This window comes from Saccostrea cucullata, unplaced genomic scaffold (genome assembly GCF_032062105.1).
Source record: "Saccostrea cucullata isolate Sc308-1 unplaced genomic scaffold, CSIRO_AGI_Scuc_v1 ctg31, whole genome shotgun sequence".
Classification (NCBI taxonomy): Eukaryota; Metazoa; Mollusca; class Bivalvia; order Ostreida; family Ostreidae; genus Saccostrea; species Saccostrea cuccullata.
In genome coordinates this window covers 893756-914711 of record NW_026918875.1, presented here as the reverse complement: position 1 = coordinate 914711, position 20956 = coordinate 893756, and the positions used below count along the sequence as shown (strand labels likewise).

The 20956-nt window shown below is 33.2% G+C and overlaps 1 protein-coding gene across 4 annotated transcripts; it reads right to left on the bottom strand.

Moving 5' to 3' along the window:
* Positions 1-172: 172 nt before the first annotated feature.
* On the bottom strand, positions 173-17136 carry LOC134273744 (meiosis regulator and mRNA stability factor 1-like). Of its 4 annotated transcripts, none has more exons than XM_062755956.1 (23): positions 17063-17136; positions 15158-15300; positions 14744-14955; positions 14281-14398; positions 12704-12870; positions 12096-12265; positions 10307-10401; positions 9208-10031; positions 8782-8960; positions 8596-8676; positions 8159-8485; positions 7833-7999; positions 5760-5983; positions 5205-5343; positions 5001-5092; positions 4820-4865; positions 4212-4420; positions 3713-3940; positions 3260-3463; positions 2776-3040; positions 2584-2682; positions 2122-2256; positions 173-1945 (listed from the first exon to the last, which is right to left on the bottom strand). In XM_062755956.1, exons 3-23 carry the CDS (start codon positions 14939-14941, stop codon positions 1320-1322), a joined length of 4593 nt encoding a protein of 1530 aa, XP_062611940.1. In that variant the 5' UTR covers positions 14942-14955; positions 15158-15300; positions 17063-17136; the 3' UTR covers positions 173-1319. The 4 variants fall into 4 exon arrangements, with proteins under 4 accessions (XP_062611940.1, XP_062611957.1, XP_062611950.1 ...); XM_062755973.1 differs by having other exon boundaries at positions 4218-4420; XM_062755966.1 differs by having other exon boundaries at positions 5760-5980.
* Positions 17137-20956: the final 3820 nt, after the last annotated feature.

Below are 20956 nucleotides of genomic sequence, written 5' to 3'. Positions count from 1 at the left end.
CTTGAAACAAAAAAATGTCGGTCTTGAGTATTTTGTCTTATATATTCCATTGCCAACCTTCACCTCATAACAATGAATTTTTCGGAGAAACAATGAATTGTTTGATCAAGTATGGTATATGGATTGCTGTATCAAGGGCAGTAACTCTCTTAATCAAACATAAAACAAACAAAACAGTGCATACATTTATTTCTAAATTTCATGTGAGAGTTGCTTTGAATTAAAAAAGCAGACAAATCATAGCATTTTAGGCATTTAACATTAAAAAAAATAAAGCATATATTTATATTTTGCCAGCTGATACAGGGTTTTCTTAGTATCATTTTTTCCATCATAACCTGAATTGTGCATACATAGTATTGTTGCCAACCTGTTACATTGCTACTAATGGAACATTAAACAATGTACATATCACATGTACTGATAATAAGCTCCAATTTATAGCATAAACTATACAGCAGATGTACTGCTCATGAAATTGATGTACTGCTGACAAAACTGCACTTTCTCTAATGCAAAACAATCCCTGTGCTACTATATATAGCAGATTCTCTCCATCATTTATAATGTACAAACTTCAATTACAATTGCACAAAACTGCATAAATGTCATTTCTCAGTCAAATAATTTGATCTTACATATGCTCTTTAAACAGAATATAGATGACAATTTATCAATTCATGAGGTCACAAAAACTGTAAGGTTTCGATAAACCTTCACTTTGACAATAATAATACTAATTGTTCTATTACAAACCAACAAGTCATCCCCTTAACCAGACTACAGGAGAATCGCCCTGTGTCAGCCTGGTCATATAAAAGTCATCAGGGAGAGAAAAATCAGTTTCAGTGATATGCCTATGAAATCATAAATTCCTTCAAACAGAATTCAGTTCATAAGTAAACATTAACATAGTGTATACTGGAATCAATTTTTCCCTCACCGAGCTTTGCCCCTATAATGTCTTAAGACCTACTAGAAATATATAAGAGGTCTTCTTATACAAACATGATCACATATTTAACTTGCTAACACTTCCATTTCAATCAAAAAACTAGGTGTTACAATACAGAAATTGTAATGATCATAATCTATTGGATTGGGTAACACACAGAATTAAATTTAACACTGTTCATCATAGAATATCATATCTTCAATTTCTCACATCAGTTGCTTAACTGAAAAAAATCATTTTTTAGAAAAATAAAACTGTAACAACTTCCATTTTTTGGATCACAAAACTAAGCAAACACAAAACATGCAAGCCAATTGCAACGAAAATATATCAGATGTGTACATGATACACAATACTAACAGTATCACTGACACCCCAGGTCCATAGGGACAGTGAACTTGGCTGCGATTCGGGGCTTGCGGGGGGATTTCTTTGGTGACTCTGACTTGTCACTCAGTGTGCTGGAATCTGATTTAATGGAGCTGGTTTCCAGAGGCAAGTCGTGTCGAAACATGTGGTCATATGACATCTCCTCTGAAGCAGCACAGGTATGCTCCAGCTTTCCCCTGCTGGGATTTTTGGGTGGCAGGTGGAGGGCTTGTAAGATCTGTTTAGCCGCCAGCTCTTGTAGAGGGGATGACTGGTACTTGGGTCCCTTAGCATTTCTCTCAGCATCCTCTCTCTGTGACTTATCTGCTGACACAGATGGACTAGATTTATCTGCACCTTTCGTTTCCTCTGACAGGTTCTTCTTAAATTGGTCGATCTCGTTCCCATTGATTTTCCACCATCCACTGCCCTTGATTAGGTCGAGTAACTCTTGACTGGCGGACTTTTTCTCCTCTTTAGATCCGGGCTCAGTGGAGGGAGGTCTTGAGATCAGACACTGTGCAGCCAGCTGAAGGAGCTCTGATGTTGGTGTCCTACAAAGGGGGGTCTTCTGTCCCTTCTTTTCTTCTTCACTTAGACTCCATATTCTCTCTGATATATCTGAGGTAAAAGGTATTTTTTAAGTTTTCTATTTTTTCAATTTTTTTTAATAACAAAGATCTACATTCAATGTACTAATCATACACCTTTTAACAGAAAAAAATTCAGAATAATCTTGAAATTGATATATATCAATCTGTCCTATTGTTTGCAAAATACTGTTTCATTGTCAATACCTGTGACACTTTCAAACTTCATGAGATCTAACTGTCTTGCAACAGGACGCAGGTCAGGGGAGGGGATGGCTGAAGGAACTGGGGCCCCCAGCAGATCTACAGCAGGTCCTGTTGAATGCTTCATAATGTCCTCCACTGAAAGATGCAGCACAAAACTGTTAAAGTATTGATTTTGTGATTATGAAATTAACTGTGTATCTACATGTAAATGGTTACATCGAGTTCATAATATCAGTAATTATATATTATTCCCAAACAGTAAGATTTTTAAAATGGGAATTTTACTAAACATACAGATGATCAAGAGAGAAAAGTAAACAGGGCAGTAGTAAATATTGTCGGAATCAAATGCTCATGACTTTAAAGTGAAAATAGCTATTTTGCAATTAATGGAGGACACTTCATTTAAACTCTTTGATATTTCTGCTTAACTTCAATGTTTCCGTGTAAGAAGTTGTTTACCTTCTGGGTGTGTATCTGTAACCCCTGAATCACTGGATTGAGTATCGGAATCTGCAGATGGTGACAATCTGACAAGGCCAGAGATAGGGGACCTACTCCCTGTTTGAAAAATTCAGCATAAGAGTCTTCATCAAAAAAATCTTTTGACATATGCATTTAGAAAAGACAAGGACATAAATCAATCAGGCATACCTGAAAATTCATCTGCCAGCTGTATAAATTTTCTTTGGCCTTTCCCTCCAAAAGTCACAATGTGTGGGATAGCCTGAAGTAGTGCCTCAATAGTGGGAAATCCATACAATGCCGGTTTGATCTCGATTCCAAAGTTCTCCCTGAAGGCCGAGTCAAAGTGAGACACAGCTATCTGTGTGTGATTGTGAAGCAGGATACGAGTGTCCCTGGCAAAGATCTGTAGGGCGGTCAGACTAATGACCTCCGACTCATCATCCCCTGTCACCTGTACACAGCAATAAATATGTGAAAGGGAGGTAACTCTTATTAAATAATCACCTTTTACAGCAGCAAATAGGCTTAAAGGGAGGTAGCTCTTAACAAAAGTAGTCTGAATGTAATAAGTAATAGATAAATCCTTGAAAATCTTTATGATTTTCCAGTGTAGATCTTAAGCTTTATTAAAGAAATTTTTATAAATAAATGTTTAATAGGATTTACCCACCTGCACATAGTCGAGTAATTCCTCTTTGATCTGCTTGATGTTACACTCTTTACCATGTGTAGATAGATAGCGACTACAGAGCTCCATCAGGGGAAGACTTCCACCACTCTGATCCATCAACAACTGAAGCACCTGCTTGGCCAGTGGAGGAATGGTATTACGATCTGTCAACATCACATACTTACAGCGATTCACCATCTCCACCTACAGTTTTTAAGGAATAACACTCATTTTAAAAAGTGTTGAACTAGATTTAGACAAACTGAATTTGGACACAGGTGCATGTAAAAACTCCAATTTCAATTTGATTTTAAAATGATTTTCATAATTCATATGAACAAAATACATGTACATGATCATCAAGCTTCTGAGACATAAAATTGTTGCATATCATAGGTTTTAAATTTAAAATGTCAACTGTTACTTCAAACACCAAATTGTACCAACAAGTACCTTGACAACATGTTTCAGCTTATTGAGGAGTTCTTCCTCACAGTCCACTCCAAAGTCATGTAGAGGGATGTTGAAGCCGTAGTGACAAGTAAAAGCAGACATGAGGTGATGGAGGGCTACACATTCCTTCTTCTGGGCTTTTAACAGACTGATAATCTGTTCAGCCAGGATCTTACGAAGCTCAGGTTCTGTCAGGTAGATCAACCTTTCCTCACCCTCCTCCTCAATCTGTAAACAGGTATTAGTTATAAACCCAAGTCATTATCAATAGTAACTTGCACTTTGTTAGAAATGGTGAAAAAAAAATCCAATATAAATCTTCAGACTTATTTCCTTTATCTAAATTACCACATGCAGTAACAGAAAAAAAATCATGAAGAAAAAATATTTGATTTGAGTTTTTCCATCCTTTGAATATTCATACTTGAACACCTATGCTTGGAATATAAGTCATTCATCAGTGAGGTTGTCTCCTGTACCCACTATAAATGATACTTACACTTACCTCAACAACATGGGGGATAGCCTCAAACAGATCCAGAAGTTTACTGAAGCCATAATCCGACACTCTGCATTGTCTTCCAAAGTGATGGTGATAGGCTGGGATGAACTTATTGAATGGCATCCTACACTGGGGGTTGTGCTTTAGAAGATCCACCACTTCCAAGGCAAACTGTTTAGTTCTCTCTATCTCTTCTGGACTCTGGTCTATAATAAATAAACATAAAAAATGAACATGAAACTTAATGTATCAACCCAATATGTAGTAAATGTACTCAATGCCCTATCTCAAATAATTACAACATTTTTATAGTCAAGATGTTGAAAATTTAATATTAAATATTTCATAGATATTTCATAACTTACAAGATTAGAAACACTTCGAATTCTGTGATCGACAAATTTTGATCGGCTTTATATTCACACCATTTTCATGATTGAAGTCAATGTAATTTGTTAGTGTAACTACCTTTTCTGGTCTTTCTTATAAATTTAAAAAACAAATAAATAAAATTTTGAACCTTTGGATTACAAAATTATTTGTTAATTTTGAACCAAAATTATTTTCGCTCAGTCAGATATAAAACTTCCTATTAAACCACATACCTTTTCTTGGGAGAGTGACAGTACATTCCTTTCCTTCGTTCGAGACCTGCAGCATACAGTTCACACAAATAAAAATAATCTTCATCAAGAACTTAATTTGGCGATTTCATGTAAAAGTAGATAGAAATTTGAAACTTCATGTAGTTAACCATTATGCTCTAGACCTACAGAGCTAACCTACCACAATAGAAGTGGCTGGCAGCTCAGACAACAGGTCATCCAGGTAAGCCATTCCATACTCTGCCACATCAAACCTCTTATTGAATGCCAGAGCTGGATAGGAAAGCAATGAGAAAATAAACTTTATCCAAAGTCGATAATAAGACATTGAAATGTTTTTTTTTTTTGTATGTTATTGCACTGAATACTTTTGAAAACTCCTTACAAAATGCCTCAGGAATGGCGGAGGCATACAGCTGTTTGCCTGGCTGTGACTTGAGTATTTTGGTGAGGTCCGATGTAAATCGACGTAACTGAGCCTTGTGACTCAATGTCAGCATCTTTCTGTCCCCTGTTCCCAGTACCTACAATATAAATTAATTGGTACCATCATTCAAAGACTACAGAATCTCAAGTATAATAAATGAAATGCTTCTTTAAAAATTGTTCATCCTTCATGATAAGTTGAGATACAGCCATGAGATCAGGAGAGTTACAATATGTCTCAGTTTCCATGTTCTGCACAATGTTTATTATTTGTGAATTCAAACTCAGAATTTGCAGATACACGTAATAGTACTACAAATGTATTGGACATGCAATCTTGAATAACTTTTTTTTTTTTAAATTTTAAACTGTTTTACATCTACATTATTTCAGCATAATATACAGATTTGACAAGAATTATTCATGATACAGGACTCAATCTTATGTCTGTTATAAAGTGTCTACATTTCTTGCAAAACTGAATGTTGTTACATATTCAACTAGTATATTGTACTTGTACAACATGAGGAATGGCCTCAAACAGATCCTTGAGTCTGTTGTAGCCATAGTCTGCCACACGACACTGCCTGCCAAAGTAGTGGTGATAGGAGGGGATGAACTTGCTGCATGGCATGCGACACTGGGGGGACTGCTTCAGAAGGTCCACCATCTCCCGGCTGATCTGACTGAACTGCTGGCTCAGAAGGGGGCTGCTGCAGCTACGGCTCTGTTCAGCTGCTATAAAATACACAAAATTCCAGAAAATATCAATCACAAATGATTGAAAATCAGATTTTCCTCAAATTATGAACTCTGTAGTAATACATCCAGTTTCACCATGTGGACACTAATGAGATGATTACTTGACATCAAAAGTAAATAGCAACTATGTAAGCGAAAGTTAATAGTTTTAACAAGCAAAGTTTTTTCAAAATGTATACTGATCTAAAGTTTCTCTGTTTAATATATACTCACCGTCAATAGAAACGCAACACCCTAATTTTAGGGGTGAAAATTATATACGGGATATAACTATGTACCAAAAAGTCTTGGCATCTATATTTGCCAAATCAGTTATTTAACGTCAATGTAATTTGTTATTCCATTTTCGGAAGTTGATTTTTAGCTCCCTGAACAGAAAAACAAAAAATAGCATTTTTAATAAAATTACAAAATATTTTGGGTTTTCAAGGTTTTGTACCTGTTAATTATAAGTCTTGTATTAAACCACATACCTTTTCTTGGGAAAAATATCCTTCCTTTCCTTCGTTGTGATGCCTGTATTTTACAAAGTACACACAAAGCAAAAATTTTCATTGCTAATGTTGGAAATTTTCAAAATAAAGAAATTTGAGAAATTGATGCAAATATACACTACATAACGACTTTTCCACATGTGTTTCAAAAGCATGAATGACAGTTCATTGACCGGAAGTCCAAGGGTTACTCAAACCTCTACGCCAAGTTAGAGAAAATTGAGAAAATAAAACTTTATCCAAAAACAGGCATTTAATAAAAGGACATTGAAATGTTTTTTTTTTTGTATGTTATTGCAGACATTGATAAACTTAATGCATGGTAGGCATACAGCTGTTTGCCTGGCTGTATATTGTGATGGCGGATGTGACTCTTCGTAGCACGTTTTAATTGAATGTCAGGGGGGATGTTTTAGAGTTATGTGTTACTTAATAAGGTTTAAAGATAAGATTAAGAATGAATACATAAATGTAAAAAGTAAATTTACAAAACAATGATACTTCATTTGAACTTTAAATGTTATCTTTAGACCTTAGAAAGTAACACATAACTTTTCCATCCCCACTGACCATTCAATTAAAACGTGCAGATACATGTAATGTACAACATAATTGCAGCCCTTGAATAACTTTTTTTTTTTAAGTTTATCAATGTCTTACATCTGAGCAAATTTCAGCATATTCTACAGATTTTTTAAATGCCTGTTTTTCATGATACTGACTCAATTTTCTCTAACTTGGCGTAGTGTAGTAACCCTTCTTGCAAAACTGAATGGAATATTCATTATATTGCTTTTGAAACATATGAATGGCCCAAACAGATTATGTAGTGTATATTTGCATCATAGCTCTCCCTTTTCTTTATTTTGAAAAATTCTTACATAAGCAATGAAAATGCGTGCTTTCATGTAACTTTGGGGGCATCACATGGAAGAGAAAGAAGGATATTTTTCCGGACTTTTAGTACAAGACTTATGATTAACAGGTACAAAACCTTGAAAACCCAAAATATTGACAATAATTTTATTAAAAATGCTAATATTTTATTTCTGTTGAGCTAAAAATCAACTTTCCGGTCATGGAATGAAATACATCCAGTTTCAACCGTTAAATAACCGATTTGGCAAAGTAAAAGATGTGTAACTTTTTTGTTAATACATAGTTATATCCCACGTATATAATTTTCACCCCTAAAATTAGGGTGTTGCGTTTCTATTGACGGTTTAATATATTTTCTGACAGCTTGAAGAGGTTGCACAAAGAAATTTTTCTTGACAAGAACTTCTCATTTTGCAATTGATCCTCAGAATTAATTTCAATTATCTACTTACTGATCTGAGACGGAGGTTTATTTTCGGCCCACTGTATCTTTTTGACACCTGAGCTGGACACTTGTATCTGGATCCCAGGAACACAGCTGATCAGGTGTTCTAGGGGTACCCCTCCATCTAACACCTCCGAGATGGCTGAAAACTCAGCCCCATAGCAGGCTGAAAAGCTACAACAACGAAAAGGAAGAATAACAAATAGGGTAACAGACCTTGGAGGTCAAAATCACACAATAAGACATTTTTCCTAGAAATTCTCTCCTTTATAGTGTTCTTCTGTCTTAAAATACCAAAATTAAAACTGGATTATTGTACAAGTATTTACAAACCCCATCAGGGGCATGTTTCCCTCATGACTAAGCAACAAGGTGTGAACATCAGCAGCAAATGTTTTTAGGCGTATTTTGACTAGAGGCAGCATGCATCTGTTGACAGCCTCGGCGTAAGCTACAGACCCCTCAGGACAATGTTTTAGGCAGACAGGCTGCTCAAGGATCTCAGTCATGTCCCCATCCCCAGGGTCAGAGGAGGGGGTCGAGGACAAAGGAGGGGAGGAGTTTGCCAGGTAGACCATCCTTCCGGCCCCTCCCTGCTCCCTGATTTCAATGGTGTCTCTCATCTTATACAGCTCTGATACACTGATGGTCCTGTGGTATCTGAATAAAATTATGGTTATGTCATCTATTGCATCTCTAAGCATTGTGATTTAGTTTGTATTTATGAACAATCTTTGTTGTTAAATAATTAATGTTATCAAAATCTTTACCTCTTATCAAATAGTTCTATGAATTTGAACAAGGGCAAAACATTTCCTTTTGCTTCTGAGAGAAGAGCTACTGCTTCCATTCTGCAATCAAGAGAACAAAATGTTCAAAAATATTTTTCATAAAGAAGGATAAAATTTTCATTTTCAAAAACACAATAAAAATGATAAACCACGTAAATTCCAAACCTGGTAGTGGAAGCTGGGCGCTGTGTATCTTCATTCTTTAGGGTCACATGGATTCGTTTGTATCCAATTTTTTTTCGGTGGAACTGTGAAATAGCAAACCTAGCCTCCTCTATACTAGGAACCTTAACCATTCCTAGACTAGTGTTATCTGGCTGTGTCTTCACATGAACATTCAGAACCTGTTTAAAAAGAAAATTTCATTTCTAATTTGAAATTTAAAAAAATTGGTTTGTATAATTTGATATTATGTAAACTTTAGACTGTATCTTAAAAAGTACATTATAATATTATTTTGCCATTTTAGGAAAATACATCGATCAATAAATCAAACTCATATCTTTAATTAAATACACATTTTAAAAATAAAGCAGATTTTGTAAGAGTAATTAGATGTATTTTAACTATATTTATTTAGACTTTACATACCCTAACATGAGGATGAAAAGTTGTAAACAAGATTTTCCTCCACTCCTTAGCGCTGATGTTATAGTCAAGGTTAGACACCATCAGCTCTACCGGTCCGGTCAGGGAATCCCAGTCCCCCTGGTCAATCTCCATCGAGGAACCGCTAGAAGAACTGGGACAAGGTGAGGGGCTGGTGATTGGTTGAAATGTGTACGCATTCCTGTCATTGTAATCTCGATCTGATTCATAGTTTCCATAATTTTCTCTGTTTCTGTGATCATACATTGGTTGCATGGATTCATTGGGATATCCATTTTGCTGATTTCTGCGAAAACTTTGTGGGTTTCCTTCATATAAGCTTCGGTAAGAACTATATGAAGTAAAACTACGATTGTTTTGTGAACCATAGTGATAGAAACTATTAGAGACATTGTAACCATGGTAATTATTGTAATCTGGGGGATGATGGGAGTAGTTTTGTCTATTTTGGTAGCCATGGTAATAATTATAGTGGGAGTAGAATGGTTGAGGGGGCGTGTGGTGTTCCTCCGACTGCCACTGTCCCTCCTGATACAGCTGCTGTTGTAACATCAGAACGTGGCGACTCCCTCTGTTGTCCTTTGAAAATTTATCCACAACATTTTGTATTCTTGTTGATGTTACATCTTTGTCAGTTGAAGTGGTAGCCATTTCCCTTGGCTGAGATTTTATTTTATTTTCCTTTTCTGATTTAGGAGATTTCTTTTCCTCTGATTTTTGTCTTTGAGTATTCTTAGACTTTGTATTTTTTGATCCTGTTTGTGAAGTCGGAGATGGTACTTTCTGTGACTGATATTCATTGGAATCTGAAATTCAATTTGTTAGAGGAACATCTCAACACAAAATATTGGGTATATGATGGGTTTTTTTCTTTCTCAAATTTTCATTATAAGAAGAATCGCTTCTCTTGTTGTATAGTGTAACTTTTCTTCTACCAGTTTATATCACACTTCAAATCGTCCTCCATTGAGTATACACTTTCCAATTAAGAAAAAAACAACCCTTCCTCAAAACATAAAAAAGATGAAATTTTAAACAATAACTTTGCTATTATACTGGTAAAATGTCAAAAAAGACTTACCATTACTATTGTTGGAGTTACTTTTGGAGGTTTGAGGGAAGTTCACTTTTATCTTATTCCCATACACATCCTCTCCCTCCATTCTAATCCTTGCTCTGAAAGAAAGGTAATGCTCCAAGAACTGATCAGGGCTTACAGTGAGTTTAATTCTGATTGGTTAAAACTGTTCATGTTTACACATTTAGACAAGTTGTCTCTCTTGTTAGAGAGTGTTTGATTAGTACTCTGGTGTGGTGGATCCAGGAATATGGGTAAATTGTATTGACTACAGAAATTGGTCAGTTTTTATTTGTAGTTTGCTGCAAACACTTTTATCACATTTACCACGTTCATTTATTTTCATTATCTTCAACACTTTGATATTATTTTATATGATTTCAAGGTTTTTTTTTTTTTATAAAATTCACCAGTATAAATATTTATCCATTCAGAAATTTATGATTGTAAAATTAGAACCTTTTTATTCTTGTGTGGTATTTCTTTAATTTGACCAAGCTTGGTATGTTTTAAATAATACAAAAAATATACACATATCCTGAATTATATGCTTAGTTTGTTAGAAAAAAGAGGGAGGTCTTTACAATAAAAGTATTATAATTTCTGAAATCTTAGAGATATATTCAAAAGAAATCCATCTTATAGTTCATATCTCAGGACAATATTAGCATTGTAGGGTAGTGACAATGACACATACAATAACTTAAAAAACACAACAATTACCAGCAAATTCACTTTCACTGCACAACTGGATATGTAAAATTCATTTATATTTAAATCATTGAAGTTAGGGTCAAGATCTATTTAAATAGTTAAGACAAAGTTTTTGGGCCTGATCAATAATGATGTCACAATTAGGTCAAACTTAAATCATACTGACTTTAACACATAAAATTCTTTACAGATGTATATCAAAATGAAGCGTGAGTGGACTTAACATAATAAGAGTTCTGGGGGAAAAGTGTCTAAAAAACACATCACATGTGTTTAGTTGTGTTTACCAAAAAAAATATGCCATGATACATGTATACCTTTTTTAATTAACCAAGATATCAAAATTTTTCTTTCATTTCTCAAGCTGAGAAATATGTAGGCTCCTTTTATTTATTAAATCGTGACCTTAAGTAATTAACTTATTATTTCTTGAAACACCATGTCCTTAAGGTCAGATGACACGTTCCTCAAATATATGTTTTGTATTTCTTGGTATTATATAAAAATAATTCATATTTGTCCTTTTCCTCTGATTTCTACATTGTTTTCGAAATGATTTTAAATATAAATACACCAAAAATTGTGATATAGGCCACTTAAAAGATTACCCATAAAGGTTATATAAGAAATATGACCCTGTGGTATCTTGTCCAAATGCCTGGTAAGGTACCCTAATTTTTTGTGTGAAAACTTATTTAAGTACATATACTTCAAAGAAAAATTCTTTTATTGTGTGAACCTTAACCATTATAAAAATATTCCTAGATTCTCAATTTTATACCCCCGCCTCAATCTTTTTTATTTCTGTTTTTTATATACTTCGAAGAAAATGATTTTGACAGCAAAAATACATATATATATTTTAAACAAGGGTCATTGGTTGAAAAAGTGATGTGAAGTAAGAGATAATTGAACCTTTACTATGACTTTTATTCGATGTACCAGGTCAATAAAAAATCTGCAAAATTGAAAAAATAAAATATATCAAAAAAAATTCATAATTTATTTATTATGGCCTAAGTGATGTATTAGTTCATCAATTCATAATTCAAGAATCAATAGATGAGTGGTAACTTACTTGACTGCATCGTTGTGACAGGAGAATCGTAAGACAGCTGTTTCCTTGGAGACACAGACAACCCTTCCTCCACAGTTTACGGACAAGGTCTTTAAGCGATTCTTGATTTTCTTTTCGCTGACATTACGAGGCAGTCCTGTCACTTCTAATTCTAATCCTCCATCCTCAACCTAAAAAATAAGGAGCATCAAATAAGGAATATTTCAAGTATCTCTTTTTTTCTTTGAATTTCTAGAATATTTATTTGAATAACATACATGTATCTACATCCACATATGTTAAATTTCTTTATACTGGAAAATCACTCATTTTTTGTTTAGGCTTTATTTTTTGTTGTTTTGTGGTATGTCAAGACCAACAAATTCAAAACCCTGAGAAATGTTAATTTTTTTCCTTATACATGTTCCATGAAATCTAATCTTCTTGAATCAATAATTTGACCCCCCCCCCCCCCCCCCCCCTGAAAAAGAAAAACAACTAAGTCTAAGTAAAATACTCAATTTTAATAATAATGGTATTTTTACACCTTATACAAGTAAAACAAAAATATTTTTATAATAAAAAATAAACAACGTATCGAAGAAAATTGTAAATCAAAATATACTTACAACTTCTGCTTGGCGTTTTGGAATATCTTTAACAAGTTCTTCATAAACAATGTTTTTAGTGGCACATATTTTCAGGGCCTCTGAAACTTTCCGGCTATGTATCAAAACAACATCAAATTTTTTTCTGTGTCTCAAATCAGATAAATCAGCAGCGAAATTTACATCAGCTGAAAAGAACATGCAACAGTTGTACATGTATATTATTATATATATAATCCTTCACTAATTAAGAACAATTCATATCTTCACCTACAGAACAATAAAAAGTAGGTTAGGGCTTATTATCAATAGGGCTGGGACGATATATCGAGATATCGTGATATATGTGAGGATGATACACATATCGATACATTTGAAAAAATATCGAAATATCAATATATGTTTTTCTTTGTTTATTTAAGGACCCTCTCTACACCAGTTCAAAATATTTTTTGGACATTGAGAAAATTTTATTGCATAAAGGAGCTAATATTGTGTTTATATATTTTCAATGTATGGAGCATGGCATTTACGATACACACAGTATTAGTAAATAGATATCACTGTTAATTACTTCAATAGAGAAAATACATGTAAATAACATGTTCAGTTAATTTATCCTGGCCTTTTAAAATGTTGAGAATACTTGAATTGATTACAAATTGAGTAATATTGTGTAAATATATATTTTTAGAATATAGTTCTGGGCACTTCTGTTTTCAGAACTCTTTGGTGTGCAGTGTAGAGAGGTTTCTTAACATTTGGGGTTTAATATATAAAATAAATAAATATAGATATGAAATAAATAATAATTAACACCACTTGAGTAAAATAATTTTGTTTTACAACATAAACAACTATTTTGAACAAGTTATTCTCATTTGCAAAGAAATACTTTTGTTATTTCAATGCCAAAAAAAAAAAAAAAGATTTTATGAGCATTTAAACATATCGTGATACAAATCATATCGTGGCTCAAATATCATGATACGTATCGATATAGAAAAAGTTGTATCGTCCCAACCCTAATTATCAACTAGAACATTCCAACTTGCCATAATACTGCAGTACATGTGTATTTTTAACTGCATTGCAATTTGAAATACAATATTTTAATTAACAGTTGAGACAAATGTTTCCTTATTTTATCAAGCTTCTTTTATGTTTGAAGTCCAACTTTACAATATCAACCTTACTGTCTGGCACCTTAAAGCTAATATTTTACATTAGAAATCCCATGCCCTTGCATTTTGCTATACACAGATTGCAATACAATATTTTTTGAAAACGAAATGCAACACATAGCAATATTAATATTTTTGTTCAGCCCAAAACTAGGTAGCATATAGTTCTATTTATCTTTCAGTAAATTATCAGGGTTTTTAACAAGGTTCCCGATATCTTATTTTGTAACTTAAAAGCATTTTTCTTACGGTCTTACCGGATAAATGTATTTCAAAGAATTTACTATTAAAGTACAAATTCTAATTTCATATCATTTTTCGAACAATGTTAATTTTTGATCTAATATTAGACGATGAAACATAATCTGAAGAGAGTAAAATTTACTTGTAAGATGTAAAGCCAAGCCTACTTACTGGATATCAGCACCACAGTAGCAGGTGGAGAGTGTGTGTCTGCGAACCGTCTCAGACTCTGTCGGATCTTATCATCAGCTGCATTCTTACTGGTGGCATTGATGTGAACAACATTAATCTGGCAAAAATAGTTATATTATAAATACCAATATCAGTTTTATGTCTATTATGACACAAACACCATAAAAAGGATTCATGTGCATGTATTAAACTTTATTTTACTTTGTATATAATGTAAAGTGAAATTTTTGCCTTATTTTATTTTTGCCCTTTTGCTCTACTCAAAAATGGGCAAATGTAAAACATTACAAACTCAATGAATAGTTATACAGCAAAATATTTCGTAGACAAAACTGCCTGGGCAAATTTAAAACAAGACAAAATTGTTTCCAAGTATGAAAGAGCAAAAATAACACTTAGGGACAATATTAAACCCTGTTTACAATTTCTAAATTTTGTGTACCTGAGCAAAATTGAGTTCCTGGATGACATCCTTACTTTCCTTGCCGGTGTCACAGACACACATAAACTCCACCTCCCTGTGGTCAGTAAACAGAGATTCTCGGATGACCTGGACAACAGATAGAGCAGATTTCCATCTGGGAACGGAGCAGTTTTCAATGTCCCAGAAGACTCCTATTGGTGGCAGACTGCCAGACATAATGTAGTGAGGAACTATTAAAAGAAAATTACAAAGAATTAATTTATAAAAGTTAGAAATATTAAAACTTCTAGTGAATGTGAATAAAATTTCAAGTATTAATTAGAGATAGATGTATAAAGTGTATTATATGGAGGACTAAAATTTCTATTGTGTTTAAAGTAAGAATATTTCAAAAGTGTATAAAATTTGTTTTTTAGCTATGTAGTTACTTACTTTATACGAAAATAAAGCAGTGGAAAGCATATGAGATGGACTGTGGTGAATAATTTCATTATAGAGCTTCAGGTGATGATGGGATTAAGAAATGAAGTCTCACTCCTACACCATCACCGGCCATCCTACAGACTCCAAACAACCTGAAAATATCATAAATCAGGAAAGTTAGTCACTGTTCATAGGCATACTTTGCTAAAAAATATATATGTACTCTGTAAATATGCATCCCATATTCAATTTCCTATTATTTGAGTATGATAAATCTAAGTAAGTCAAATCACAATAAAATTTCATGATATTCTTAGATCAACATCTTCAGCAGGTATATCTAAAGATAGAGAAAAGTGGGATACTTTTTTTATTTAAACATGAGCATTACTGTCTGTAGACTTTAATTTTTAATTACACAAATAATTAAATTTGATAATATAAAAATGGATATATTTGAAAAAATTTCTCAGAGGGGGAAAGTCATATACTTAAATCAATAAATTACGAAATAGGGATATATACAACTAAACATACATGTAAGTCAATATCAACATAAATTCAAATAAAATGTTAGAAAAATAAAATATGTACATACTAGATATCTCATGATAAGCGCTTATGCTACCCTGTCTGACAAATACATCAAACGTATTTCGGGGCACTCGGGACGCCTATTTGTGCCGCTCGTAATTTATAATATTTGGGGTCCTCGTAAAATTAAATTTGGGGCGCTCATTATGAACTTGGGTGCTGGCACAAGCACTGGAAGTTAATGTTAAAATTGAGTATGTGCATACATGCACAGCTACTATTTACATAATTAACTTTCAGTGCCTGTGGTTTACTGTGTACTCAGGGTTGCAAATAACCACTCGCCCACTCGCAAATGCGAGTAAATTTTCCTGTGGGCGACCAGCTCTTGGGAATATTGTCGCCCACATGGCGAGTAAGAATTTTATCGGACCTTTTCCAGAATCAGATCGTAGTTTGATTCAACTATTCTATGTACTTTCGTTTTCACATACTAGTTTTACTGTGTTTGATCATTCAGCTGATTCCATTTTTAAAATATTAATTGTAGCTTTATTTGAGATACAAAATATGTCAATCTAGTCAACGTTTACCTTAAATTTAAAGAGTAATCATTATTGTAACATTTTTTCTGCTGCTTTAGGCAGCCATGTTTGGTGTCCACTGTAAATATAACACCTGGTTAATTCAGTCCAGGTATGTTTGGCTCCTTTATTTATAAAAAGAAAAACGACATACCGACCCTTGGTTAATTAGTAATGTTACAAGAATCAGATATTTTTTCAGCTTAATTCAAAATGCATGCCCCCTGAAACAACTGAAATCAAAAGAAGCAAATTTAAATTGAATGATAACATGGAATTTCATACATTTAGCAGTGTAAAAGTCTGCAGGAAAAATTTGAAAAGAAATAATGAAATACTATGGCCATAAAGTATTTTTCTCTTTTGTTTTCATATGAAAAGCATTTTTAAAAAGTGAAAAAAAAAATTGTGGGCCCCATAAAATCAATGTGGGCTAGTAGAATTTGTGAAGTTGGGGGCCCACATGGCCCCTAAGGTTTAAATGTTATTTGCAACCCTGGTACTTACTTAAAATAAAAAGGTTGAAGTTTTTCCTTTAAATATTGAATCTCAATCAGTTATGTTTTTAAAAAAAAATCATAATAAAAAGAACATTTAGTAACATGCACAAAACATAAATATAAGGAAATTGCGTTGGTACATGAATATTGCATGCTGTTTATGCAACCTACTGGTCAGATATTTCGCCTTGTTACTCAGCTAAAATAAATAAGGTAGGTATGTTATTTTGCAGAATTGAGACATTTCTCAACTTAAATAAAAAAAAATGTGCAGAAAACATATATCAATTCCTTACCTTTGAAACTACATTTTCCAATTCATTGAGTTCTGCTTTTTAAAAACAAACGACAACAAAAACCGGAAGTTCTGCGAAAATTGAGGATATGAGTTAAGTTGTACTTTAAAAGATTCGTTTTAAATAATGATTTCAATACATACCTTCGAGATTACAACATATAACGTAACATGTATATTGAACGTTCTTACATTCAAGGTTACTATAAATATACATGGTATATATTGATATTTTTTGTTTACATTACATGCAAAAATGTCTTTTTTGTCTTTTTCCATGAAGTTGAAGTGTCCCAATACTTGAAGGAACCGTATGCTCTTTTTTAAACATTTTTTTAAAGTGACATGGACACAACTTCAATAGAATTTTTTAAACCAACCTTAATGATTACAATTCTAACCAAGGCAAATTTCATGATCAGCAAAAATTTGAACATCATTTGTTGATTTACAAAGGAGATACCAAACTTAATGTGAACAAGGCTTACAAGTGCCTTGCTTTTGATTTCATATAGAAAATACCATATTTATAACAAAAGGAGATTCAGCAAATCACTAGAATCTGTCTAAATGTATTTAGAATACATTGGCGTCGGAAGCAAATAATGAAAGGGTGGCTGAGTTAGAGAAAAAAAAATCAAACCTACAAAAAAAAAAAAAACTTGACAACCAAAAAAAAGTCCATTGCCCAAACACGAAAATCGGGGAGGGGGGGGGGGGGCTCGATCTTCATTTAGTACAAATATTTTTTTTCTCCAAAAACAACCATTTTATGACTTAAAATGTAAAGTGTCTGCTGAAAGTAGGGGGAACGGGGCTAAACTTACGTCCAAATGTTCAATGCCTATATATATTATGTCCACAACCACAGTATTTTTTATTTGGTAGGGGTATATTTTTTTATTAAAAGAAAAATAGGTAACGTCAGGTGCCTGTGATTATCATTAATTATGTCTATCTTTGCAAAAAAAGTGGGGGGGGGGGGGGTTAAGCCCCCACACACACACACACCCCCCCCCCGGTTCCGACGCCTCTGAAATAAAACTTCTTAACTGAAAAAAAAATCTGCTTTGAAAAAAAACATATAAAGTATTCTTGACCTGTAAACAAAAACATGACATAGGCTTTGTCTACATAACAAAGGTTTGCAGCTTTTATAATCTCTCATGTATCTTAACAACCGACATTCAAATTTTGATGATCATTAGAAATACCTTAGTTAAGTATTTGTAAATAAGAAAAATGGGGAATTTTTTTTTTTTTGAAAATCTGTAGCTAAAAATGTGTCTATGTTCCTGTAATATCTATACACTTCTTCTAAGACAATTTTGGATAAAAGAAACATCTAGAATATATCTTTAGTATTTTTTTAAAAAATTATTTCTCTTTAATCATCCAATCATCATTATCTTTTAAAAAAATTATCAGTAGCAGGGACATATATATAAGTATATATATTTTTTTATAGGTCCTGTCAGTACAGGTAAGGGTCGTCGCGTACGTATGTACTTTTAACGTGAATAAAAAATATCGGTAGATGTTATTGATTCGAGTCATAATGGAGTCATAATGGATTTTTACTTAACAATGCAAATACATGCTATGCTATAATACATACCATATATGTATAATCAAATGGCCTCTGCATGAAGTCTTTCTCCATCTCTAGGGCTGACCCGCCCCCCTCCATCCTCTCTCCTTTGATTCCACAGTCTCTGATGGATATACGAGATTACGTCTTCAAATCCCCACCCCACTTAATTATCTTAATTTTTGTTTTCTAAACACTAGGACTTAAAAAAAAGTTATCTCTTATTTCAAACAACAAAATTGGGTAAAAGTTCAGTTCCGTAGAATGAGTACAGTTTTGATATACAAAATGTACATGTAGTTTTAATAAGCAAGTTTTCGTTTATATATGCTGGCTGAAAGGCTAGTCCCCCCTTCTCCCCCATTTTGTTGCTTTAAAGTCAAACACTGACAAATTCTAGAATCAAAATAAAAGTACCCAGAAGTTGGTTTATAGTTGATCATTTTGATGGTCAGAACGATCTCCGGAAGAGGTACTATAACTATTCAAGATCACAGGCCTTTGAATCATTTAAATCTATATGATACACAATGCAGACAACTAAGTGTCAAATGCAATGAAAACCAAGTATCCAATCCCAGGTTTAATTTCAGCTGATTGACAGGGGTTAACATACCAGGTTAATTTGAGGGCGATGCTTATTTCCCCCCTTTAATCATTGTTCCTCCCATACACATACACACACACACACATGCACACACACCCTTTAAAATTATTATTATTTTGTTGTTGTTGTTGCTGTTGTTGTTTGTCAGTTTTTTAAGGACACACACAATAGAATTTTCGAATTTGGACAATTTATCATCATTTTTGCATGTCAAATTTTAGGACTCTCTCCATCCAGTTTATTTAAAAAAATGAAAGAATCTTTTTTTTAACACTTTGTTCTTCCGAGGCTTTATCTCAGCCGTGAACGGCGTCATAAACATATTATAAGAAAAGATTATCTGTTTAAAGTTAAAATAAGTTCTTGGTCATAAACTAAACAAATCATGTTTATTTAAAGAGAAATTTCTTAAGAAGAATAATAATTCCCCAAAATGTCAGTTTTAAATTGAGTAATGATATTTTTTCGTTGATTTAGTTAAAAAAGAAATGGGAAACTTGAGGTCCTTGACTTGCGACCTGATTATATGTAACTCTACACTTAACAAGTGAAAATTTACATAAAATTAACCCTTTTAATCTTTTATAACTTTCCCCTTTCCAAGGACGTTTTCTATGATAAGGAGTCTAGAATGGTTACTTTTTTGCACGTGTCTTTGTTTCGCCTATATTTATTAACTACACACATATTTTACCTGGTATATTTTATACTCTTCAGAAGTAGATATAAATGCTTTAGGGCCCCTTATAAAGTAGAATATTGACCTTCTACATAATATAATTATTGTTTAATGTTGTCATTTATAGTAAACTTAGAGGCGGTTTGTCAAGAAATGCAAAAATTCTAAATATTATAGTATATTAATATTTAAAAGTATCAACAAAATTTTACAGATCAGTTTGGCTTTAACTATCAATAGAGCAGATGCATTTATTTTCTTTCTTTTCTTTTCTTTTTAATAGAAAATTTTTCGTAATAGCTTGTATTTAAAATATAAATACTCAGTATAAGGCTATATTGCAAGTTCCGACAAACTCTTGAATAACGAATCATAATGGATTTTTACTTATTTACAATGCACATACATGAACATGTATCTACATATGAGTACCACATGTTTATCCTCATTCAAGGTCTGATCCAGTCTTAATACGTTTCCGAATCTTCATCCTACACAACGACTTGAAAATTAGTTTTAAAAAATATAAGCATGTATACGTAGCTTCTTGATCTTAAACAAAAATGTAATCTCCCATCCTAGACAACCATGCATTTTGTGTAAATAGTTCAACCCCGTAGAATTTCAACCATTTGCTGTAGGTTTTTTTTAAATACGTACATTTTTATTTATAGATCCTGCCCCCCCCCCCCCACCTCCAGCACCCAATTATTTTGGTGCTCTAAAGCCGAACATTGTCAAAATCCCTGAAGTATAATTATTTGAAAAAAGTTCCCAAAAGGTTACATGTATGTGGAGGAAAGTCAATTCAGCCCCCCCCCCCCCCCCCCCCCCCCCCCCTGCACACACATGTACATGAAATTGGATTCTCCAGGTTGAACATTTTCTTTTTTTTTTTTACTTGAGATTTTTTTTGGAGGTTTTCCATCCTATAAAAAGGTAGAAAGTTGCCACAAGCCAGAAGTTGGATAAAAAATATAGAAATAATTTAAAACAAATATTTAAAGCGCAGTTCATA

Excerpts from the sequence above, each read along its gene's own strand:
- LOC134273744 (XM_062755956.1), bottom strand. The coding sequence starts at position 14,941 with ATGTCTGGCAGTCTGCCACCAATAGGAGTCTTCTGGGACATTGAAAAC. Across the intron at positions 14,399-14,743 it reads AGGAACTCAATTTTGCTCAG|ATTAATGTTGTTCACATCAA; the intron begins GTACACAAAATT and ends TATTTTTGCCAG. Across the intron at positions 10,402-12,095 it reads TGTCACAACGATGCAGTCAA|AGCAAGGATTAGAATGGAGG; the intron begins GTAAGTTACCAC and ends CCTTTCTTTCAG.